Genomic DNA, 24,980 nt, shown 5'->3' with positions numbered 1-24,980 from the left:
ATAGCGCATTTCTATATTATGCTCCGTCAAATGTGCCCACCCGAAAGACCCAATACTCAAACAGAGAGATAGCTGCGCACTGCAATTCTATCTGAACCGTAAACCATGTTCATTCCTGAACCAAAAATCTAATTGTATGTCGCACACCCAAATTTCTCAAAGTCCCTTGTTCCTTATAACGATTTCGTTTCCTAACAAGGTATTTGAAGCGAAGTAGCTGGAAGTAAACTTCACACTTGTTGTTGTAGGCAGAGTCTGCTGTGGATGGCCGTGGCCTATGCAACAGGTGAAGGGGTCTGCTGCGCCAATTCTCTCTTCGTTTTAACGTGCCCTATTGTGCCCTGGATATCTCCCAACCCGATTGCTCCAGCAAGAGGAGTAGCACCCAAGGGCCAGCCTCCAAGAGCTGTTGCAGCGAACGTTTGCGTAAAGACTATATTGGTCGCTGAAGTGACGCCGTTTATTGTGAAGAGGGAAGGGGCGTTCGTAACGACAGGATATTGTGATGCTGCGATCGAGCTGACGACGCCAGCTCCACCGCCCGCCGCGACTTGTGCAGTGACGAGAGAGGTGAAGGAGCAAAGGAAGAGGAAGGCCGATGTGGGAATTGACGGCTGCATCTTGCGAGAATTCTAGCACAGCGGCTTGCGGGTCCCGAAGCGGCTCTCCCGAAGCTGTCCAGGCGATGCGACAATACGGATGCGTAGAGGTCGTGTCAATGGATGTGTTATTTGATCTGACCCCCTTTCTCAAATGGAACGACGGTTCCGACGAATCGCTTTAGAATTGCTGCTTGGATTTGAAGCGTAGCGTCGAGTAGAGAGACGCGATGCTGATCGATCACGGTGCGTAGTATGTTCGCGAGAAGGTATCTTCGCGTGTGGTGAGTAGATGGAACTGAGTGAGGATGTTTGTCGTTAATTGAGACCTCACGAACTCGCAAAGTATATTCCAGACCCACTCACGGAGTGGCAACCACTCATCGGGCTTGATGAAAATAGCAACATCTAATGCAGGCATGTCCGCTTAAATATCGGTATCCTTTTTTCGGTCACGGCCCGAGCCAGGACTGCCAACTCACCGGAGCCGGAAGCCGAGCGGCATCGACTTCAAAGCTTCAATTTCTCAAAGATGCAGGTGTCCCAGACGTCCCGCCAGTGCATCGCGCATCTCATGGATCCTCGAATCACTCGATCAAGTGCCTCACGATTGTAACGGTCAGTTCTCAGAGGTTCTCGATGACTCAATTGCCGCCTTAATCATCAATCAGAAGGGAATGAACCTCTCGACACCGGTTGGGAGAGCATGTCGCAGGTCGGTGGCTGTCGCTCGCAATCGTCCTTCCAGCGTCAACCCATATATCCCTAGAGCGACCTTTCTCTCTCTCACTCGCGACAATCCGCGTCGAACGACTCTAAAGCAAGGGATAAAGGGAGGAGAGGGACGGAAGCAAGATGAATCGGATCCGCCAGATGATTTCAAGGACCATCTCGTCGCCAACGCGCGACTTCCCTTGCCTGAGAGGAAGCGAATACCCAGAGCTCCACACCGCAGTCCAGGAGACCTTCTCGAGTCTCTTTTCGAACAAAGCTTAGCGCCCCCAGATGTCGCACATGGCTCACCAGTCACTAAACCCTCGCTCGACCACTATAAAAATGTCGAGAAACTCAAGTCCATGCTGGCGAACACTGGGGACCCTACAGCCTCATGGAACTTTTTCGTACAGCACTTTGGTCCAGAGATAACAACCAGTGGGCGCCACAACTTGCCATCCTACCTTCAATCTACAGCAAGACTACTTCAGCGACAAGTCATTGATGCGAAAGTCCAAAACCCTTTTTCTCAGACATTACCATCATGTACAGTAATATCGACCACATACGTACGGCTAGGAGCACTGCATGAAGCAGATTGGGCGGATCTAATGCTAGGTCTCCTGAATGGTCTCTTGAGAACCAAACACAGAGAGGGAAGAAGAAATGAGGATGTGTCGGCCTGTTTCGATGATATTCTTGGTTCTTGGAATGTGGTTTGCACACAAGTCTCAATGAATACGTTTGTGGACTCGCCTGTGCTGGACTGGTCAAATCTGCCTGAACTTCAACTTCCAATGCGAACGGCCAAGGAACCCTGGCGGACGCTTGCTCGACTTACTGGTCTCCTGAAAGGCCGCCGAAGTGAGAAACTTGGCCTTGTAGCTGTGGCAACTTATATTCTCCTGGCTAGACATTGCCCTCCAGGCCAGGTTTCGCTCAAGCAGTCTGGCGAATTCGTTGATGCATTGCGAGTGGTCATTGGCTCTATTGATGATATCGAGACAGTCGTACTGAAGGCTTTGTCAATGCAGGCGCTTCACTCCGATTTGATTGAGTTTGTTCGTGATGAGTGGCCCAAATTGGGCGTTGTTTCGGATAGGACCCCATCTTTTCCAACTGCGTCTCGCACAAGTCAAGACGCTTCACCATCTCTTGCGTCTCGCGAGTTCGCCGGCTACGACATATTGAAGAGAATCAAAGCTGCTTCACGAGCACATGACATAGCACAAATAGATCTTTTGTGGCTAGACGCAACTCACTTACCGATAGATGTCAGTACACATGAGTATAGACAAGGATTTCTGACCTCAGGATTATGTGACACGTTCATACAAACATATGTAACGAACAAAACAGTAAGAGGAGCGATAGACGTATGGAGCCACATGATAAGCCAGGGACTCGTGCCAAGTATTTTGACATGGAGTTCAATGTTGAATGCCGCAAGTGTATCGCGCGATGCGCGAATGATGGAGGCTATCTGGCAAAAAATGGAACATTCTGGCGTGAAACCCGACGTTGTATGTTGGACCTCACGCGTCCACGGGCTGATTGAATGCAACAAAGGAGAGGCAGCGTTGAGGGCTTTGGACGACATGGGCCGAAGATGGGTCCAAGCCGTTGTCAAAACTCATGGAGATCTGAAGAACAAACATATGCAAACGATTGGGGATATGGATGACATACCAAAGCCTTCCATCGAGACCATTAATGCTGCTATCACAGGGTTTATTCGTAGGAAGGACCCTGAACAAGCGTACCGTGTCCTCGGTTGGGCTGCAAAATTTTGTATCAATCCTGATGTAACGACTTACAATATTCTTCTAAGACCTTTGATTAAGGAAGGACGGGCTAAGAAAGCCGCAGCACTTCTAGGGCAAATGCACAAGGCTGGATTACAGGCGGATATCGTAACTTTCACTATCATCCTAGACGAGATTCTTCGTACATCTGAATCGTCCACCCCCGAGGCACTGAAAGAGACAATATCGGAAGTTTTCAAGTATATGGACGAAATAGGAGTGCAGGCGACACCACATACGTATACTAAGCTCATACACCATATGCTTCAGGCACCAGCGGGAGGGTTTCTAGCTGTAAATGCGATTATGGACCGAATGAGCCAGCAAGAGCTAAAACCGTCACCGTACGTATATACGACACTGGTGCAACATTATGCCAATGAACAGCCCCCGAATCTTGTGGGCATCACCAGCATTGTGGAGAGAGCTCGTCAAGAACATGCAAATCTTGATCAGATTTTTTGGGATCGAGTAATAGAAGGATATGCTAGGGCAGGTGACACAGCTTCCGCGATGCGAGCCCTAGGTAAGCTCAACAGCCAAGGTGGCTTCGCTGGGTGGTATGCCCTCAGAACTGTATTGAGCGCACTTGCGGAGGGCGAGGAATGGGAAGCCGCAAAAACATTGGTGAGGAATACAAAAGCTGATCATGGTGGTCCGCTGCCAAACGATGTCCAGGGCAGAGAGGGACAGCATCAGTTCTGGAGGCTGGCTTTCGACTTGATGCTCATAGAAGGGTAGTTTGTAGATTATTTGTACATTATGTATAAAGGTAAAAGTCGTATTACTGCACATCTACAGCAGCTGTACAGTCTTTCTCGTCATGGTCTTTACACTGGCTGTTGCAGATACTGTTCCTGGATGTAGCCATACAGATGCTGTAACGTGAACTCGGCTCATTCTTTAGCCCATAGTCAGACGCTTATATCCGAAAACTACTTGTTTGACAAGAATAAGGCCATCTTCAATGCCATTTATTAGGAGTGCTTGAACTTGTGTGACAAGCCCTTCTCTCACTCACTTCATGGATTGCAATGCTACTCTCCACGTATCGATGTCCAAATGCTAAGGTACCAATGATTAGAGCCGGCAAATACCAGGATTTTCGAGTTAAGTAGCCACATGAAATACAAAGTGCAGCAACATACACATCTTTCATGTTCAAACTACTTAAATGCAAAGTATAAACGCCCCGACCTCAATCCCACCTCCGAGACCGTACCAGGTATATCTCCAAATGCCCCAAGACGCCAAGGTAATATCCAACCAACAATGCATGTTCATAACCAATACTAGAACGCTTGTTACGTTTGCTCATCTGTATCTTTGCCATTAGGCTTGCCGTTGACCATACCAACGACCGCCTCCAAATCCTCTACCTCCTGCTTTCCAATCTTTCTTCCTTCTCCCTGCCAGTCGCCATCCCGAATCTCACCCATATCACCCAGCTCAAGCCCTCTTACATTCTCTAGGTGCTTTCGAGTTTCATTTTCTACAAATTCTACCCTTTCACTTCGCCAACTCTTCTCAGCTTCGCCGTTGATGGCCGGGTGCGGTGTCGAGAGCTTCTCTAATCGTGGCTGCAAATTCGCTAAGATCGCCTTCAACGCTGGCAACTGGCTGAGCGTAAACGAGGTAGTTGTTGTGACCGGTCGCTGAGCATCCCCAGTAAGCTCTCCTTTATCCTGGAGGAACGCGAAAGCAGGATACGGCTTCTCTCCCTCGTCTCCATTCTCCATCTTGTCCCCTGAGATCGAAAGCAAAGCCTTTAGACTTGCTATAGTTGCCTCGTTCTGGGATTTCTCCGTCATTAATAATGTATTTAACTTCTGCGTCTCCCTTAATTTGCGCCTCTGCAAACCAATACTTTCGACGTCGGGCGCATCTTCGTCCGGAGCAAAATTGAGCCCTTCATAATGGCTCAATCGCACCCAGTCCCTCACGTCTGGAGGGACACTCAATATGTTGCGCAGAGCATATAATTCTAACTTATCGAAGTTTTTATCAATTTTGGCTTCGAGCAATGTTTCGAGCTGATGGACGCCATTCTCGATTTCGTGCTGTGCTTTGTCGCGGATTTCTGATTCCGCTTCCGACGCGTCGGGTGCATTGGGAGCTTTTCGAAATCCTATATCCGCTGGATCTGCTGCTAGGAGACCTTTTTCGACTGCTTCCGTGGCGCGGAAGGCGAGAATATTTATACTATTCACTATATCGTCAATTAATGCCTACAGCAGCTGTTAGTTATTATGGAAATCAACAACCTTATGACAGAGCAAAAATACTTACAGCTGGTCGGTAAGTCAAGTGCTCTGTCAACAATGTGACATCTGAGTTCACTGGTGCGCTCATGGTCTCTTGTTGTCGACTATTGTCAAGTTGCGCGGGGGAAAAGCCCGCGTTAATAGGCGATGATAATTATTATTTGCTAGAATTTTTGAGCCGCTAGCAATCGTGCCCATGGAAGGTACATCTGTCGGCAAGTCTATCTTTTGCGCTGATATGGAAATGCTGTCAATTGAGATATCGATATCGTGAGGTTGAATGCGACGTTTCGTGGGGCACGCGTTTCCAGCGCGTCCATGTTTCTAATGCGGGGGGAAATGCTCGGCCCGAGGGGTCTTGGGTTGATGGCTCTTTCGGTGGACACCCTCCGAATAACAACCCGGCTGCTCATCTACGTTTGGGTATTTTTAACACGAAACATTGCCATCCTCAAGCCTACTCAGATAAGTCCGGGAGATCCAGGCTTCTATACACTCTTTAACTTCTAAGCAACAGTCTTTTCTTCTGTCACAAACAGTCCGCATCGGAAGCTGGACAACTAGATTCTATCCGCCCAGAGCCTCGTCTATGGGCATGCCATGTCAGACCCAAAGGTCTGGTTCACATATGATTCCGAGTCTCAGCATACGAAGATACCTTGGCAGCATCTCACTCAGGCCATGTTGACATAAATTACTCACAGAGCCTCTCGTGCACCGTGGACCATGGAGATCCGGTTTCAAAAATTACCGATCGCGTGGGTGTATGATCTGCCTCAAGGGTTCACCGAGAGATCATAACTCCATGTCTAGATATCATTCCCTCGTGAGGGCCCTAAATAAGCATAACCAGGGCTAAAAGGTTAGGTATGCTGAAAAGTTACTATTCTGTGTAGCTCTGGATTGTTTGGAAACTATAGAAAATAAATAAAGATATGGGGACTATTTTAAAGCACGAGTCTCACTCAATCTGCTCTCAAAGTTAGAATTGATACCTCCTCCCATCTCGGCGATTTTCACAGAATACTACAAGCTAGGACACTAGGTCACGGCCGACGTGCGGCTAAAATTTGTTTACAACATGCTTAAATAATGGTTCCCTTTTTAGGCAAATCTATACGCATGCCCTCCCTCGTGTCTCGACGCATCATTCTTCTTTAGGTCTTGATCGCGCGCATTTATCCGCAAGAAGTGTACAGTCCGTGAAGTTTCAGGCCCACACATGAAGCTGGAGACAGGTCTATGCGAACGAACATGTGGCTCGGCGTCAGCCGCACGTCCGTTGGCTTAGTACCGTGATATGCTTGTAGAAATCAATGGATCAAAGAGTAATCTAGCTGGATCCAGTGGAGACAGCTATGAAGAGTCCTATTGAACATGAATGGTGTCTAGAGAGATGGAGTATGTGAATGCACACAGTAATAGCAAATGAAAAGAATACACCAAACTAGCACATTGCGTTGTCTCCAGAGTTGGGCTTGTCATGATATGTATTATTTTTACTCCATAGATACACCAGCTAATCCGGCCATCTTTTCTACTGGCTCGAATGCCAACTTGGTCTTCAATAATACCACTCAAAAAACGCCATGCCAGATGCAACGCCAGGGTATGTAGACAAATTAAAGCACTATATTTCAAAGATCCATTTCCAAATTTGTTTATGATTCGTAAAACCAGTACCTGTTTCTTGATTAGTCAATGAGCAGTAATATCACATAGAAATGACTTACTCAGCAGCGTATTCAACTTGGAATGTCTCTGGCATGCCAGCACACACTTTAGGGGGGCTTCCACCAGCAGTGTTGACTCTGTATACCTCTGCAAGGTCACCTGTCGCGCCACTTCGAGTGGTCAGCTTGAGCCATGGGACGGCACCAAGTCCCAGTCCGTTTTGACCCACGGGAGCATCCGTAGGTGCTGGAATGGATGAGTTCTTCTGGCAGGGCGCAACACCCAACTTCATTGCTGTGGTGTCCAAGTCAAATAGAGGGGTGGTAAGGTTTGTGAAGTAGTGTTGTCCACTAATTGCGAGGTTGGAGGGCGAAAGAATCTTTTGGTTGGCAGTCATGTTGAACTCTAAAGCGACTTTAGGAATCATTGCTAGTAGATCGGGGTAAGTTGAGGCTACACAGCTGGCGTTGAAAAGCGTGGCGACGGCACCGACAGCGGTTGGAGCAGCTGTTGCGTTTGTTTGCGAACATGTATAGTTTTGTGTTCCTCGGCCGATGGCAACATGCTTCAAAGACATGCCTGCAGATGGGAGTGGTAGGTTGGTGGGAGCTTTATATCTCATCAGTGTGGTCCCATGTAGGACGGGTTCATGGAACTCACCAGCAACTGGTAACACAGCCTTTGACAAGTCACACACAGGAACCATTCCCATCATCTTTCCTGCTTGCACCTTCGTCGCCAGCATCTGGAAGTATTGCGACAACACTTTCATTTCCTCGGGTCGAGCAGCAGCACCAGGCGCTAGTGATGGAGCAGCCAGAGCAACCGCGCACAGCGCCGAGGCCATCCAAATCTGAGAAAGCATGATGTAGAAAGTATAACACAACGAAGTTGATTAGATTAACAGGAGGTTGAAGGTAGCGTGGGCCGCGAATCGACGTAAGGAAACCAGAACACAATTAATCAAAACACCACACCAAACAAGAGAGATGTCCAATTAATATAGATGGTGAGAGGTAATGGAGGAGGGCGAGGACGAGAGAGGAGAAAATCGCACGGATATAAAAGAAATGAGACCGTTTACCATCCAGATGCAGCGGGATACCAAAGCGTCTTATACACCCGTCTAGCTCGACCATCTGTACTTCGGTACCGCGAAGGGTGTGGACGCACTCTAATCCTGTCACTGACGGCGTCAATGAGGTTGGTCGTCCTCGCTACCGCCAGAGCAAGCGGTAGGCGGAAAGGTCAAGAACGATCCCCAGCAAGTGCAATTATGGTGCCGGCGGCAAGGTAAGAAGATCTATAATGGGAGGCGCAGCTGGGATGCATCGAAGCGCTGACGGATGATAGATTGGCTGGCTCGCCGGACAGAACCAGCAAGCGAGCAGACGTGTGTTGCGGGTACAGGGGGGACGGTGGGCGATCTGCCACTGCCAGTAGTTGGAGGTGGAGGTGGAGGTGGAGGTTGGTTGGTTGGTTGGACCTTGGCGAAGCGGAGAGCAACGAGTGGGTGGTGGTGGCACGCGTCGACGGTTTGGCAGTTTGCTGTCTTTCAAGCTTTCCTACTCGCGCCTTTTCTCTAGTAATTCGCCATTCCGCCCTCGAGTGATCGTGCTGTCACTGTCGTCGTTGCCGTGAAATTTATGTTGAAGCTGTCGTAGCCTGTTTGACCGACAATTCTGCCAGCCAACCCCATCGCCATTCCCCAGATCTTCCACCCACACCAAATGAAAGCCGGCACGAAGCTGTGCGCACTCCAAACCCACAATGTCTGGAAGCCTGCACTCCGTCTATCAAACCTAAGAGCAACTCTGATCCTGGCCTAGAACGACCGCTAGGCAGTCCGTAGAATCCGTACACAGGCCGTAGTCTGAGAACACCGAGTGAGCGAATACAACTGTGCAACCAAGAACGCACGAGCAACATCTACGGAGGCAGCTTCTTGCGGCTCGGATGCGTAGGTAGACGAAGCAAACATCCATTCTCAAACTTTCTGCGAACACCAACCAACCTTCGCTTAAAGTCATGACCTTCTTTCTAGGTCTAACGCTGGCTCGAGAATAGAACTACAAAAGGCAGCTTTACAACATACTAGGTACCTAGGTACCCAGGTAGGTACTACCGGTCTGAGCTGTGCGGCTTGAGAGTCTGCTCGGGACGTGGCACTACTCGGGTCAAGTGTAAACAATACTCGATTAGTCTTTCGGCACGCCATTGCCTTTGCTCCTGACTAACATGCATGATCAAAATAAATAAAAGGTGCTGACGGCCCATCGACCGTTTCTCACACCGGACTCATTATAACTTTGACAGATCCTTCAATCAAACAGACATTGGTGTCTACATGATAGTCAAGCTACATCAGTAGCTAGCTCGCGAGTCCAAGACGTTGCCAAACCGTCCAAGTCGCCCTTTGCAAACGCGCGACAGAACACATACGACAGCTATGAAAGAACTTGGTATGACAACGCTGGTTGGCACACTGACCACGGCCGCTTCGCAAGCAGCCTTATCGATAGAGTAGATCCCCCATCAGGCGGCCCACCAGCCGTGGAAGAGTAGACCTGGCAGTTCAGTCCAAGGATTAGAAAATCTTCGGCGAAGATGATTCCATTCGGCTTCTTTGCAGAATGATTGGTTAGGTGTTGAGCATTGCTATTCTTAGACCTAACACGAGCGCTTACAAGCACCCCCACCATAGCATACATCCTGGCAAGCCCTGGTGCGGCTCTTGCAAGTTGCAACCAGAGTGAACCTTATTTGCCCGCAATATGCAAGACACCATCTCGTCGTCCGTATGGATAGAACACAAGCGCCCTTGGTATCAGGACGTGGCCTGACTCTACTTCATATTCTGGTAGTCTAGAGCCACCATAGCGGCCAGTTCCCGACCATACCCCGCAAATATGCATCAAGGAGCGGACACAACGAAGAGAGAGAAAGGGAAAGGGTAAAATACATGTGATTTATAATGTACAATAGTTTCTAACCAAAGATACACATCCGAGCGATCGATCGTCTGCCCATTCGGTGTGTCAGGCGCATCCCTATGAACCGTGTCTATCAGTCCTGGCCGCTAAACCGGTCTTGATGCCAATCATTGTCTTTGGCAGTATTCAGCGGCCCTGCAGCGGCAGCAGCCGCAGCCACGTGAGTTCCGTGAGAATCATCAACGCTCATGGTGTAGTACAAGGAGAAAAAGACAAGAACATGCAAGGCAAGACAATACCCAGCAAACAGATTGCGACTCGAGCGTGTTGCTAACACCATTCTTGTAATTGAATAGACCACACGTTCGGGCAGGCTCATGCGTTTGTAGGCCCGCGTCGATTCTCGACCTCTGAAAGCAGCGAATGGCGAGATGTTGGATTCGTACGCTGACCTATAACGATCCAATGCTAGACCTGATGAGCTGGTAGAAGACATCTGGACTGTGGACGGGTTGGGATTAGTGGCATATGACGATGCAGATGAAGCTGGTTGACCTCCGCGATTATAAGTCGATACATATCTGGTCTTCTCGTAAAGGTTAAGATTGTCCTTTTGCAGAGAGGCAACTTCTTGTCGCAATGACGACAATGTCCGATGGACTTCTGAAAGCTCGTTTTCGAGCTGAGTATTTCTCTGCTTAAATCGATCACGCTGAGCAGTAATCATGGGAAGAATCCCAGACCCCCCACCAACGGGTTCACCAGATCTCAGGGCTTCAAGGGAGGTTGTACCTAAGGATGCCTGCGACCTTGGGTCGAAGCCCGAGATGATAGAAGACGTTGGGGAAATTTGCTTTTTACGGCCTCCCAATAGATGATTTGCCGCAGACTGAGGATATCGACTAGCGTATGTACCCGCAACTGACGCCTCGGACGGGTACGCACTGGCGGTATCCTGTTGCACATTGACCAGGTCATTTTCTAGTGTCGAATTTAGATGCTGGGCTTTCTGGAGGTCATCTCGAGTGCGAGACAAGTCCTCCTCCATTGACTGGAGCCTGTTTTGAAGGTCTTGGTGAGACACGCGCAGAATCGTCAATTCGTCACTCAACTTCTTGTTTCGAGCCAAGAGCAATTGCTCTAGAGTTTCGCCTTTCGGTCGTGCGAGTGCCGAATCATCGAGATTTTCTGGGTTGTTTAGTCTCGCAGTCATTATTCCGTCTCCTTCTTCATCATCCCCTGTGGAGAATTCTATACTCTTCAGCACTTCCAGCTCCTGCTTGATATCATCGTAATCATTCCACTTGTGGATCTTTGCTTTGAGGGCATTCCGTTCCTCCTTTAGTAACCCTGTCTCCCTCTCAAGAGATCGTAGCTTGCCGTCTAGCTCTCTTTTCCTAGTATCTTTCTCAACCCGAGCAGCATCCAATTTCCTCAAAAGCGACGAGTTCTCAGATCGCATTCGCATGAACCCAGGATCATCCTCCAAATTGATTGCTGGCTGGCTTGGGAGCTGAGACGCTGCCTGCGCCAATTCCATACGAAGTTGTTCGTTGCGCGATTCCACTTCGGCCAAGCGTACACTCGTTCTCTCGAGATCCGAGTTTACCATTTCCAATTCAGCACTCGTGACATGCCCTCGTCCATTGCCATCCTCGTCATTATCTGCTTGGCCAAGTCGTTGGGTGACCTCGTAACTAGCTTTTATTTCGCTCAGTAGGCGGTCCTGTGATTCAACTTTGTCCTCCAAGAGCTTCTCCTTCGCTTCCCAATTATCTTTCTTCTCCTCAAGCACGGCTGCCCAGGAGCTCTCAACATCCTTAACTCGAGATTCCAATCCATCTTCCAAGACCTTGCGCGCACTTCTCTCTGTTGCTAACCGGGACTCTGTCTCCTCCAATTGCGATGTGAGCTTGCTGATATTTTTCTGCAGATGTTCGTTTTCTTGAGTAACTTTCGGTAAGGTATCTTCAGACAAAAGGAGCGAATCGACAGAAGCTTCAAGCAGAGGGTATGGATCGGGTGCTTCCGAAAGCGATGAATAGACCTGGAGAAAGGCGGAATTGGTTGACTTTGAGTGGTTGGTGAGCAAATCGATGAATGTTTGGTACGCTGTGCCATGTTAGTTAGCACCCTCCCTAGCATTCACAACAGCGATAACAAACCCTTGAGCAATCCCTTTACTTCAGCCAGCTTTCCAGCATCATCAAGCTTCCTAAAGTCTTTGGTCTTCTGCGCTAAGTCTTTTCGCTGGGTCGTCGAGTCCCGCTGATACTGTACAATTTCCGAAGCAGTGTTATCCAGGCTAGGAATCAAAGATGTCAAGTCAATATCTGTAGGAAGTTAGTGCAAGCACATCCATCCCGGTGGGCCTACTCACTCCGCCAGGCGGAAATTGCCTTTTGAAATTTGTTGTCCTCGGCTTGTACATTTAACGCCAGCGGAAGACTGGTCGCATCTTCTGGGGGGGAATCCTCAAGACTGGCCATTGTAAAACTATGTAAAGGAAGCGGACGAGACAGGTTTGTTTTCACACCCAGCTGGTAGCCAGCGTGTGCTCATGTCCAGGCTGGGAGGACGAAAGATTTATGCTGTCAAGCAAAGTGTATGCTATGGCGCGAATTGAGCGGGCTTGCTAACACCTTGGGGTCTAGCAATCGATGAGCTTGTGGTAGCTGGAAGCATTTGTCGCAACAGTGAATGTTGCTGCACTTCAACAGCCTCACATGCACAGGTGTTCTTTAGGCGCTTGTGAACCCTGTAGCAACCAACAGACGGTGACACGGGCTTGCAGAGGGCAAGCGAAGGGACGGTACATCGATACGACTATTTTCAGGGACGAAAAGACCTTTTCGACCCGGTAAAAGAATGGCTTCGATTAAAAGGGACAACATCAAGACGTGATGAATATTCGTTGCTCGTGGACATTTAGAGACTCTAATCATTGATCACTTCATAAAAGTCACTCTACAAACCAAACACAGAGCCCGCCCTATGCAAATTACCAACATTGTCTCCATGTCCCGCCGTACTAACCTTATGTACACACCATGACAATTCAAGTTACAGCCGGCCCGTCCCCATCGGTCTTCAGCCTTGCGTGCTGTGGGTTACGAAGACCTCCCTCGTCCGTCCGCGACTCATCCATTGCGACTCGAAGCATCACGATTCCTGGTTTCGGCTTGCCAACTGTGTTTACACGACGGGATGGCTCTCGGCGCTGTCTTCTGAGCTTTCTGCGCACATTCAACTGCTGTCGCCGTAGACATGCGCTCGAGTGACGAGGAAGAGCGTGTCGGCTCTCCTCCTGCTCAACCAGCCCCAGAAACCGGTCCCTTCGTTCTACGATCTTTGCTCGAAGATGTACCCCTCTCTGCTGATGGAGATGGGCACGACATTCAGATAACCTGCGTGGAGTTCTTGGGTAGGTAGGTACGCTCTGTTCTTTGCGGCGCAACTGCTAAATCCCATCTCAGACCAAAACCTCTACGTAGGTACGTCCGCGTCGGAGCTGCTTCATTTTGTCCAAATACCCCCCGACCCGGATGATGAAGCAGCACAGCCATCGTACATTCTGGCCTCTAGGCTACTGCCTGCCTACCATGAACCATCCAGTTCTACCAGACCCGGCATACAACAAATCCTGCTGTTACCACAAGTCAACAAGGCCTGTATATTATGCAACTCCACCGTGACTTTCTACTCCCTGCCGGAACTCAGTCCAGTGTTTGGAACGCAGCAAATTCGGCCATGTAATTGGATTGGTGGAATTGATTTGAACACTGATCTCACGTCTCGTGCCCGTCGAGATGGCGCATCTTTCGTCACAGTTCTGGTGTCACTCAATAAGAAAATGAGAGTGATCAAAATTGGCGAGGAAGATGCGCGTCCTCACAAGGTAAATTGCCTGGTATTGTCTACCTACAAAGTTTCCCAAGTTGACTGGCGTAGATCATCGATTTCGCAGGAAGCACAATATCGGTCAGAAGGGAATCTTTTGCATGTGTTGCCAACACACGCTCCTACGCACTTCTGGATGTTGAGAGATTGCTCAAGATACCTTTGTTTCCCATCTCCTCACTGGATGATTCGCAAGGTGGGGGTGGTCGAGTAGAAGACATATCTGGCAGTGGAACTGGCGGGATCTCCAGAAGTACCTCGTCAGCCCAGGGACAGTATTCAGGACTAGACGATAGGGGCCATGGTCGTAGTACCAGTCTAGGCGCGTTTATAAGTGGTGGTTCACGTCGACATAGTTATGCTAGAAGTACAGATCAAACGGGGCGAGAAACGCCGGACAGGCTCTTCCGAGAATCATCACCTGCCCCAGCTGTAGCTTCAATTACACAACCATCGCGCGAACCAAGTCCGGCAACCAACAAAGCCCTTCCTCCACCACCCGATGAATCTTCCGTTGATTCATCTGCTTCAATCGCAGCAGCTCCTCGTGCACAAACGCCGGTACCACCCCCTGTATACCTCAAGCCACATATTACCTCGCCTACACCACAGGAGTTTCTCTTAGTAACCGGAACAGGCAAGGAGGATCCGGGGGTTGGTATGTTCGTCAGTCTTGAGGGAGAAGTTACGCGGCCGACCTTAGAATTTGGCATATATCCTGAGGAAATTGTAGTTGTTGGCCGTGGAGTTGGCGTTGAGCCAACTGCTACAAGTATGGACCAAGATGAAGAGGGCTTCGTACTGGCGTCTATGGGAAGGACGATCGGCGACGAGGTGCGTCACGGCCTTGAAATCCAGAGGTGGGATATGAACCCTGGCGAAAGTGCCATGGAGAAATTCTGGCTGGAGCCACCGGAATGGGCGAGAGGCCCCAAACCTATTGGTATCCGTTCTATAATTGGCACGAATAAGGTAGCATTCCCTGAGGTCACAGAGAGGCTTCGCTTGAAGCGCTTTCAGCCTTTTGCGACGCGCTCGATCGATGCATCAACGCTTTCCCTTAAGAATCTGGATTCGCGGACTGCGAGCTCGTTGGAGCGTGTATCCGGCGAAAGAGAGCTCTTTGAGAACACCGACTCTCTGTCCAAAGAGTGGGAGAACCAGCGAAACGTAGAGGAGCAGAAATTTGCACAAAGACTTGGTGAAGCACAGACAGGCGTAGTGGTTTGGTCTGGAAAAACTGTATGGTGGGTGGCTCGGAATCCTTTGGCTTTGCAGCTTGATGCAGTTATCACCTCGACAATGAAAAGTGAAGGGTTGGCTCCAACAGCGTACGGCTCAGTCGATAGGCAAAAATTGATCGAGCTGCTAAATTCTCTCCGTGGCCGAGAGGCAAAGACGGAGACAGAATTCGTCAGTCTTGGATACCTTAAACAACGAGTGGGTTTGATCATTTTAATGAGTATCCTCAACTCCGAGCCTGAGGACTGCTCTATATCTGATTATAACGTGTGCGAAGAAGCTTTGCTCGATGGCTCGCTTGATCCACGTGTAGTATTATCAGTTGTTCCATACCTTAGACATGAGATTATCGAGGGCAGCACCGGCATATGGGTTCATGGTGGTGTGAGAGATGATGCTTACAGATTTATTGGCAGCATGCGACCTGACTCCGCTGGTTCCGAGTCGATCAACGAATCCAGGCTATCAGCAGATGTTCTTCGGTTTTTGAAAAGATTTCTATCTGCTTGGCGGAAAAAGAAAGGCTTTGGCAGTATAGGAAATGAGCAAGAAATATTTCGCAGCATTGATGCATCTCTCTTGTTCGTTCTATTACAACTCGACAAATCATCTCCACCTGGCCATGCAAGGGGGAAATCGGCTCGCGCCGACCTATACGACTTGGTGGACCACGGCGTTGACTGCTTCGAAAGAGCGGTCTCTATCCTAGAATCCCACAATCGCCTGTATGTACTGAGTCGTCTATATCAGAGCCGCAAGATGGCCGGTGACGTTTTACGAACTTGGAGGCGCATCGTCGAGAGCGGTGCTGATGAGACCGGAGAGTTTCGAGATGGTGAACAACGAGTGAGAGAGTATTTGACCAAGATTCGGAACGGAGCAGTCGTGAAAGAGTACGGCGTCTGGCTGGCCGCCCGTAATCCTAGACTTGGTGTCCAGGTTTTTGCCGAGGATCGTAGTCAAGTCAAATTTGAGCCCAGCCAAGTCGTTCAAATTCTCCGAGAAGGTGCTCCGGGATCTGTAAAGGAGTACCTGGAGTACCTAGTATTTACAAAGAATCATGCGGAATACATCAACGAGTTGATCGCATACTATTTGGATATTGTAACCACCAAACTTGAAGAGTCGCCTGAAGCTAGAAGCTCGTTGGCTATGACCTACGAGTCTTACCGAGCTCTTCGTCCCCCGAAACCTACATACCGACAATTCATCACTGATAACACTATCGACGAAGAATGGTGGCACAGTCGGCTTCGGCTTCTACAACTTCTTGGTGGAAGCCAAGGTTCCGCATCTCGGTACGATGTGGCCTCTATACTTGAGCGAATAGCACCATATACGAATGAGCTTGTGCCAGAGGTGATCATACTTGATGGACGCCAGTCGCGTCACGAAGAAGCACTTCGTTTGTTGACTCATGGTCTAGGTGATTACGATACAGCGATAAATTACTGCCTTTTAGGCGGATCAAGTATTTACCACCCCATTTCTGGAACTATGGCAAGAGAGAAATTACCTTCACGTGAAGAACAAGCTAAATTATTCGATCATCTACTTTCAGAATTCCTCCGAATTGAGGATATCAGCAACAGGGTAGAGCAGACGAGCAGTCTGCTTGAGAGATTTGGTGGCTGGTTCGAAGTTGGGCATGTCCTGAGTCTGATACCGGAAACGTGGTCCGTGGAGCTGGTGTCTGGATTTCTTGTAAGTGCGCTACGGCGTATTGTGAGAGAGCGACATGAGACTATGGTAGCTAAGGCCTTGAGTGGTGCTGAGAACCTGCAGGTTACTGCTAGTCTCATTGGGGAAATCGACAAAGCCGGGCCTTCAGTTGAGACCTAACAAGCTTCTTCTGGCAGCAGGTTACTCTCTCAACATGTAATTCAAATATAGTAGTAATGATACAAACCAGTAGCTCCTCGGTCTATGCATAACGTGACAAACTGAGGCATTATTTGTTGATGAGGAAAAGCCTTTCCTGAAATGGAGATGATGCTCAGAAACAAGCTGTTTTTCTATCACAACGAGGTTTAGTGTATTTATACGTACATTACTGGTGTGAGTTTTTTGTCAAGGGAGCCAAGGAAGCTTCACGGACATGTCTCTAAAAGTGGGGCATCCAAACAACCTCATATGTCAATCGTGAATATTGATTGCCATGTATCATTCGTCCTCACATCCCTCCACCCCAACCATTGCTTTTATGATCAACTAAAGCGCGAACCTTATTAGAACTCAGCACGACGCCAACCTCGCAAAGAACTCAAGACTTATAACGCCCTTCCCTCCAGCCTACAAGCGGTCACCTTTTGCAATTCAGTCAAGCATCTTAGAACCACGTCAATCCTCAAAATGGCAAACGTAACGCCTCGCAAAGCGCGCCGAGGCCATCAGAATCCATCCGCACAAACTCATCCTGTCGCGATACAAACCTCAGATTATGACTCGGAGGCGTTCTTCGAATCCAATGTTCCCAGCCGCTCCAACACAGAGCTCAACCTCTCCGTCCTCCGTCGCTATCGGCCCTCGATCCAAACCATACTTTCCATCGCCCCGTCTGCGCAAATCTATACCTACTCTCCCTCTACCACGTCCTGGCTCAAAACGGACACGGAAGGCACTCTCTTCGTTTGCCAGCTGTCGCCGGCAAGCGCAGGGGCTGCTGCGAACTACTGTATTGTAGTGCTCAATAGAAGAGGACTGGAAAACTTGATGTTGGATCTGAGCACGGTCGAAAATGTGGAAATCACGGACGAGTTTCTCATGGTTGGTGTGAAGGGAGACGGAGAGGAAGGTATGAAGATGTTGGGGTTTTTTATTCACGCGGATAAGTCAGATACCAGGGAGGTCAACTGCAGACTCATACGGGAGAAATGGGAAGAAGTCAATGCTAAGGATACTGGAGAGAACATGCAAAGCTCGGAAAGAAATGGGCGGAGGTTGAGTTTAAGTGATCTGTTTGGTGGACAGATTATACGAGGGTGATCTGGGACGACCGCCCAACAAGAGAACGAGGCCAGGAAGCATTTATGTCTAAGGACATTTGTGAAGGGGATGATATTACTCGGGGGATGGCAGTGAAGTCCTGCTCGGACGGGCCCATATTGTTCAGCTCCATCTCCCCAGAGCCCGCAATGTCGAGGCACCGATGCTGTCATGCCGTACGGTTCTATCCTCCGGCTCGTATGTGTATGCCTTAGCAAAGCCAGACCATGCTCAAGGTGTGCGGGTGTACCTAGGCCGCAGAATAGCAGGGCCATGCCTTTGAGATGCATTTCGGATGCGGGAAGCGACGATTCGAGATAATTGACCATGAAAAAACATTCGGATATTGTTCTGTCCCTACATATGTCGTTGGTATTGTGTCGTTTCCGAGCATGTCCGGACCCCTCGATTTGGGATTGCGAGTGATATTTTCGACTGACATCATTCTATTGGTGTGGTGGTGATTCTCCATGGTTGAAAGCAATCTCGGCAAGCAACACAACATTTGGTACCAAAGCTGGCTAGCCAGAACGACTCTTCCGCGACAAGTAGCCCTCCCCGCGTTTACTACCTCAGTGCTACTGTACCACTATGTTGCTACTCAACATTCTGTGCCCAGCAATGCTACTACTAAGTGCTGTTTGTTGTGTATAAGCTTTTATGCAGGTGCGCTTGCTAAGAGCGGCTGTTTGCGGGGCAAGGATGAAATCGACGATGCCCCCAGACGCAACTTGGAAGGCACTGAGTCTTTGTTACTGTAAGGGCTTGTTAAGTGCCGATGCTGAGGTACCAAGGCTTGCATCTTATACACTTCTCATGGACACTACCTAGATCCCCAGGGATCCCCAGGTAGGGAATCATATGCAGGTCTTGTCTTGTGGGTTACTCTTGATTTTGTCTCTTCCCTCTAAAATCTTGTTTGGAGAACCCGTTCTGGCGAATAGTAGAGTCTGTGTTCGCAATGCTCTTGAAAGTTGTTGTTGCTCTATCAGCGGGGCCTGGGCGTGATGCGTGTTCATCCGAGCCATACTGACAGAAAACAGATATCACTATCTCCTAGAGTAACACGCAGTCGACACGGTAGGTACTACACCGTGCTCCTCCTCGCGTGTAGAGCTTCCGGGTACCAAGTTGGGGGCACCGGGGCAGTCGCTATCTCCGTCACGTGTGCGTCGTGTGGGAAGGGCCTCTAGGCTTTTACCCTCCAGGCTCCGCGACCACTGCCGTGCCCAGACCAGCCCTATCGGCATACGGATACCGGTGACGCTAGGTGCTGAAGGCCGCCTCCACCATGACCTGCCCCTGCCTCCAAATTCTCATCGACGATACGGTACTGTCCTGTACTGCACCGTACCACTATGTTACTCTCACTTTCCATCCTTATTGCAGAGACAGCGCCGACAGCACCGTGGTTGCGAGCGAATGCCATCCATGGCCCCTCCTCTTCTCCGCATTGCTTCGACTCTTGAAGGTCTAGACGGACGACTTTCGTAGCGACTCAGGGACGCCCGAGGGACTCGGCCTCAGCGGATCCCATTACGAGATCAGTCTCCCCAAGTGCGAAAAAGGGCCTGTACCATCCCCACTTGGCTCTCTCCAGTGACCTAATAGCATCGAAGTAGCATCGCTTCTCGATTTTTTTTACTTAACTCCTCTCCACCAGAACGTGTTGTGTCCTTTTCTTCCATCGTCCATCGTCCATTTCCTGCTCTTCTCCCGTCCCCGAACTCGGCCCCTCGACGTTTTGCTTGTATCGTCATATTATTGGCACTACTCGACCGCATTCTTGCCTCCAGCGTGGCACTTGGTTTCGACGCCGTCCTTGTGTCATTCTTCCAGACGGACCTTGTCATCTTGTGTAGTATCGCAGAGTAACGGAAACATCGAACTCAGTGAAAATTCTTACCATATCCTCGTGCGATGGCTGAAAAGTACGAACCTGAGAGGGATGGCATCAAGCCAGGGCCTTCTCCCATCGGGCCTGCAACGGATGATGTTTCCTCGACCCAAAGCAAGGAGCAGACCGAGTGTCTTGATGCCTTTGGGGACGAAGCCGGCGGTGAAGTTCAATGTATGTGGCTTCTTGTCCCTTTCGCGGCCTGCCCAGGTGGCTAACAATCGACAAAAGACAAGACCATGACTTGGTGGCAGGGCGCCCTGGTAATGATTGCTGAAAACATCTCACTGGGTATTCTCTCTCTTCCTGCCGTGTTGGCCAGAGTTGGGTTGATTGGTGGGTTGATTGGCATCATCGGTCTCGGTATTTTTACAACCTACTCTGGCTATGTCCTATGGCAGTTCAAGATGAGATATCCGCACGTAAGCATCATCATGGTGTCTGAAAAGTCACACGCTGAGAAAATCTACAGATTATTAACTATGCGGATATTGGAGGCGTGCTCCTTGGCCCTTGGGGTAAGGAGCTTTTTGGCATTGCGTACATCATCTACATGGTTTTCTGCATGGCCTCGCACATTTTGACTTTTACTATCGCCATGAATGTCCTGACTGAGCATGCAACATGTACCATCATCTGGGGAGTGGTTGGTGTCGTCATATTCACGCTTCTCTCTATCCCTCGAACGTTGAAGAACATCTCCTTCCTTTCCATAGTTTGTCAGTCTACTCCCCTAGATTTCTCGGTCCGAGCTAATATCCTCAAGCATTTGCTAGCATTCTATCAGCTGTGATGATCACAATGATTGCTCTGGGTGTCTCGCCACAGGCTGCAGCTGATGCGATGCGTGGAACCTATCCTGCGTCATTCCCAGCAGCCTTCAACAGCATGTCCAACATCGTCTTTGCGTATGGAGGCCATGTTGCATGGATCAGTTTCATCAGTGAATTGCGGGACCCAAAGGAATACCCCAAATCTCTCATACTATTGCAAGCAGTAGACATATCCATGTACCTTGTGGCAGCGCTGGTAATCTACCGTTACGCTGGGGTAGGCGTTGACAGTCCCGCTCTAAGCAGTAACAGCGTTATTGTGAAGAAGGTGGCCTGGGGCATTGCACTCCCCACCATTGTCATTGCCGGGGTTATCTTCGCCCACGTATCTGTCAAGTACGTCTACGTACGTATGTTTTCAGGTACACGTCATTTGCACAGTCGTGGCTGGATCGCTACGGGTACCTGGATTGGTCTGGGCACCTTTTCCTGGATCATAGCTTTCGTTCTCGCAGAAAGCATACCAGTGTTTAGTGATCTGCTCGGTTTCATTTCAGCCTTATTTGCATCATGGTTTTCGTATGGTATTCCTGGTATCTGCTGGTTCTACATTAACCGTGGGAGCTGGTTCAAGGATGGAAAGAACATCTGGCTTACGATGGTCAACCTCGTTTTGATAATCCTTGGTGTTATCATTTGTGGAGTTGGGTTGTATGCATCTGGCTATGAGGTAAGCTTGATTTTCGTTTTCTTGACTCTACCTCTCCATTTACCTGGAGCCTGCCATCTCTGCCAGTACTAGACATATCATCGAATGTACGTTTTATGCGATGAAATTTACTAACATCTGGGCAGATGGCCGCGCATACGAAGTCAGGGTCTAGTGGCGTTTGGAGTTGTGTCGATAACCAGTATTAAGTTTTACATTTTTATCTATAAATTACAAGGAGATTTGCTAGAGGACATTACGTTCGGCGTATAGTCGTAGTTACTACTATAGACGTAGTAAGGTAAATACTTATCTATCTTTATTTAGACTACTTAAATAAAATTAGAGACTTTTATAAATAATAAACAATAAATAAATAAATACTAGATTTATTCTAAGGTCTAGAACTTAAAACTTACTTTAAGTAAGTATAATTACTAGAAAAATATTTAAAAATAACTTTACTAGTAAGTAATATATTTCTCTATATATTTAAAAACTTCTAAAGTAGATAACTTACTACTATAGTTATATAATAGATTAGACTTAAAGATAGTACTTAGTATAGTCTATACTAGAGTTATATATATATATATAACTTACCTTATCTCTATATATAAAGAGCTTTAGCTTTATCTCTCTTTCTTTCTTAGTAATTATAAACTATTATAAATAACTCTACTACTTTAACTAAAGACTTAGTCTATAATAATATAATTACTCTCTTTTATCTTATAATTAGAGAATATATAATAGTATAAGTTTAGAAATACCTAAACTAGAAACGTAGAAACTATAATAGTATCTTATACTTAATAATAATAATTAAGTAAGAAGTTTAATTAACTTACTAGATAATAGTATAATATTTAAGTAGCTAGTATACTACTTAGAAATATAAGTAAAGTAAGAAAACTCTAACTATAAAATAAAAGTTATTAAAATTATATAGTAAATTTAGTAGAATTAAAGTTTTTATTTAAAAGCTATTTATTTACTTAAAAATTCTAGATAATAGAAGAAAAGACTCTATAGTAGTAAATGTTAGAGAGCTTATTAGAGAGTTTTTATAGATTTATAGATAGTTACTATAATAGTAATAAAAAAGTAATAAATAGAAGAATATATAATATAGAAGGTAATATAGAAGAAGACTCTTTAAGAGAACTAGTAGTACTATTACTTATAGAGAATAATATTTCAACTATCTTTAATTAACTAGTAGTAAGTAACTAGTTAAGTAAAGACTAAGTTAGAGAACTAGTAGTCTAGATTATAGATATTAATAAGTATAATACTATAGAGTAAGCTTAGATTACTATAGCTTAATAACTTGACGTCTAGATAAAGAATATCTTAAAAGCTCTAGCTAGACTTTAACTATAGATTCTAGCTCTACTTCTCTCTCTAGTTATAATATTTAGCTAATAACCTACTTCTTCTCTTATAGATATATAGAAAGCTAGAAAGCTAAAGACTAGCTTACTAGATATAGAGAAGTTTAATAGCGAGAATAAGACTCTATATACTTAATAGATAAGTAAGCTTAAAGTAAAACTTATAATTAATAGAGCTATAATTAGAGACTTAGAATATTAAGTCTAGTATAAATTTAGTTATCTAATAAGTAAAATAGTATAAGCTATCTATCTATAGATTAAGTATATAAAGAGAAGTCTAGAGTTTATAGTTAATAGACTCTTTAACTAACTAAACTTAGTCTTTAAAGATAAATACTAGACTATAAAAGTAAGTAAAGTCTATAGATATATAAAGTGAGGCTTTATACTATTTTAAGAATATATTATCTAAATAAATTAATAGAGCTTAGAAGCTAGTAGTTAGAGATAGAAGAATATAGTTAAGAAGAATCTTCTAAGAATATTACTTAATAATAAGCTCTTAGACTAAATAGTTACTATTATTAAACTATTTAACTACTAATAGTACTATAAAGTACTAAGTAGTATCTAGAAAAATATATAAATAGTTAAAGACTTAAAGTTATACTACTATTACTAGAAGATATAAGTAAGTTTCTATTAGTTTTATATATAATATATAGTAATAAATACTTATATTATTCTCTTTCTATACTTAATTAGGTTAAGGCTTAGTAGTACTATAGTTTAAACTAAGTCTACGTATTCTTATTATTTCTATTCGTTAGAGATAAGAATAGTAATATAGTAAGCCTTAGTAATTTAGTCGGCATATAGGTATATATAGTGCTATTTAATCTAATAGGCTACTTTATATAGTATAGATATCGGTACTTATACTATAGGCTAGTTAGATATCTAAAGATATCGGTAGTTATACTATAGGTTAATTAAATCCCTTAAGATATTAGCAATTATACTATAGGTTAATAGTTTAACTTTAAAGCTTACTAATAACGTATTCTAAAGTTTATATATAGTTAGAAGTCCCCTATAGTTTTAAGTTCTTTAAGTTAAATATATACTTTTTATATATTATTAAGTTATCTAGTCTTTATTACACTTTATCCTAAATTTTACCTTCTATAATCTAAGATAAGCTTCTTTACTCGACAACTTTACGCCGACTACTATACTAAGCCTATCGGTAACTAGAAACCCCTATTAAGAGATATCGAATACTAAGCTATTTATAGCTCTTTAGGATATCTACTAACGCTAATAATAACTAGAGACTAAACTAATAAGGACGCGCGCTATAGGAAAAGAGAGGGAGGAAGTAGAGCCTTAACCGAGTATATTAGAGAGCTCTATATCTATAAACGACCTACTAAGGGCTCTAATCGCTTTACTCTTAATAGTAAATTAACTATAGTCTAATAACTAACTATTAGGTCCTAGAGACTAGAAGCCGTCGACCTAGGACGGCTAAGTAGACACTTTTCGAGATTATATCTTAAGGCTTAGAAGCTCTTATACTATATACTCTATAGTAAAACTAGCGCTCTTTAAGGATTACTACTAGAATACTACCTATAATACCCTCCCTCTACGCGAGTAAGTCTAAATAAGGTACTTTTAGGAAAAGGGAGACGCTATACGTAGTAAGGACTCTATAGTATTCTTCGCGTAACTCGATAAGACCTTCGCGGATAGTAATAAACGAGCTAAAGCCTTAAAAAGACTTACTAATATAAGATATTCTTTAGGTTAACCTTAGTATAAATACTAGCTCGAATTTAACGAACTTCTACTAAGTACTAGCGAAGAGAGTTAGGAAAATAATATAAAGATTAACTACTTTAAAAATACCTTTTCTAACCTTATTTAAATATATATAGCTACTATAGTTAAGATTATAGACTACTACAAATTCTCGAAGAAGGTAGAGTAGATTATAACTAACTTTAAAGAAACCGACTAGTTTAAAGTATTTAATAAGAAATAGAGAGAAAGGAATAAGGAGTCTAGAATAAAGATAACGGCGACTACGCGCTCTTAGGGCTACTCCGCGACGTCTAGAGTAGACGCTAATAGTAATAT

General features: G+C 46.2%; 8 protein-coding genes across 8 annotated transcripts; 4 read left to right on the top strand and 4 right to left on the bottom strand.

Moving 5' to 3' along the window:
- Positions 1-275: 275 nt before the first annotated feature.
- GLAREA_03134 (uncharacterized protein) lies at positions 276-620 on the bottom strand (the record flags this gene model as incomplete). The annotated part of the gene is made up of 1 exon (XM_008088218.1): positions 276-620. One exon carries the CDS (start codon positions 618-620, stop codon positions 276-278), a length of 345 nt encoding a protein of 114 aa, XP_008086409.1.
- Positions 621-1,276: 656 nt separating this feature from the next.
- On the top strand, positions 1,277-3,859 carry GLAREA_03133 (uncharacterized protein; the record flags this gene model as incomplete). The annotated part of the gene is made up of 1 exon (XM_008088217.1): positions 1,277-3,859. One exon carries the CDS (start codon positions 1,277-1,279, stop codon positions 3,857-3,859), a length of 2,583 nt encoding a protein of 860 aa, XP_008086408.1.
- Positions 3,860-4,422: 563 nt separating this feature from the next.
- GLAREA_03132 (uncharacterized protein) lies at positions 4,423-5,470 on the bottom strand (the record flags this gene model as incomplete). Its single annotated transcript, XM_008088216.1, has 2 exons — positions 4,423-5,346; positions 5,408-5,470. 2 exons carry the CDS (start codon positions 5,468-5,470, stop codon positions 4,423-4,425), a joined length of 987 nt encoding a protein of 328 aa, XP_008086407.1.
- A 1,573-nt stretch (positions 5,471-7,043) lies between these two features.
- GLAREA_03131 (uncharacterized protein) lies at positions 7,044-7,921 on the bottom strand (the record flags this gene model as incomplete). Its single annotated transcript, XM_008088215.1, has 3 exons — positions 7,044-7,065; positions 7,116-7,665; positions 7,717-7,921. 3 exons carry the CDS (start codon positions 7,919-7,921, stop codon positions 7,044-7,046), a joined length of 777 nt encoding a protein of 258 aa, XP_008086406.1.
- A 2,201-nt stretch (positions 7,922-10,122) lies between these two features.
- Positions 10,123-12,478, bottom strand: GLAREA_03130 (uncharacterized protein; the record flags this gene model as incomplete). Its single annotated transcript, XM_008088214.1, has 3 exons — positions 10,123-12,101; positions 12,155-12,322; positions 12,370-12,478. 3 exons carry the CDS (start codon positions 12,476-12,478, stop codon positions 10,123-10,125), a joined length of 2,256 nt encoding a protein of 751 aa, XP_008086405.1.
- Positions 12,479-13,256: 778 nt separating this feature from the next.
- Positions 13,257-16,973, top strand: GLAREA_03129 (uncharacterized protein; the record flags this gene model as incomplete). The annotated part of the gene is made up of 3 exons (XM_008088213.1): positions 13,257-13,413; positions 13,466-13,887; positions 13,941-16,973. The coding sequence occupies 3 exons, from the start codon at positions 13,257-13,259 to the stop codon at positions 16,971-16,973; spliced, it is 3,612 nt and encodes a 1,203-aa protein (XP_008086404.1).
- Positions 16,974-17,483: 510 nt separating this feature from the next.
- Positions 17,484-18,116, top strand: GLAREA_03128 (PH; the record flags this gene model as incomplete). The annotated part of the gene is made up of 1 exon (XM_008088212.1): positions 17,484-18,116. One exon carries the CDS (start codon positions 17,484-17,486, stop codon positions 18,114-18,116), a length of 633 nt encoding a protein of 210 aa, XP_008086403.1.
- A 1,920-nt stretch (positions 18,117-20,036) lies between these two features.
- On the top strand, positions 20,037-21,704 carry GLAREA_03127 (uncharacterized protein; the record flags this gene model as incomplete). Its single annotated transcript, XM_008088211.1, has 5 exons — positions 20,037-20,187; positions 20,245-20,435; positions 20,486-20,732; positions 20,780-21,516; positions 21,642-21,704. 5 exons carry the CDS (start codon positions 20,037-20,039, stop codon positions 21,702-21,704), a joined length of 1,389 nt encoding a protein of 462 aa, XP_008086402.1.
- Between the last annotated feature and the right edge of the window lie 3,276 nt (positions 21,705-24,980).

The sequence above is a fragment of the Glarea lozoyensis genome (genome assembly GCF_000409485.1).
Source record: "Glarea lozoyensis ATCC 20868 chromosome Unknown GLAREA6, whole genome shotgun sequence".
NCBI lineage: Eukaryota > Fungi > Ascomycota > Leotiomycetes > Helotiales > Helotiaceae > Glarea > Glarea lozoyensis.
The sequence above is the reverse complement of the archived record's forward strand: the minus strand, read 5'-3'. Positions and strand labels throughout refer to the sequence as shown.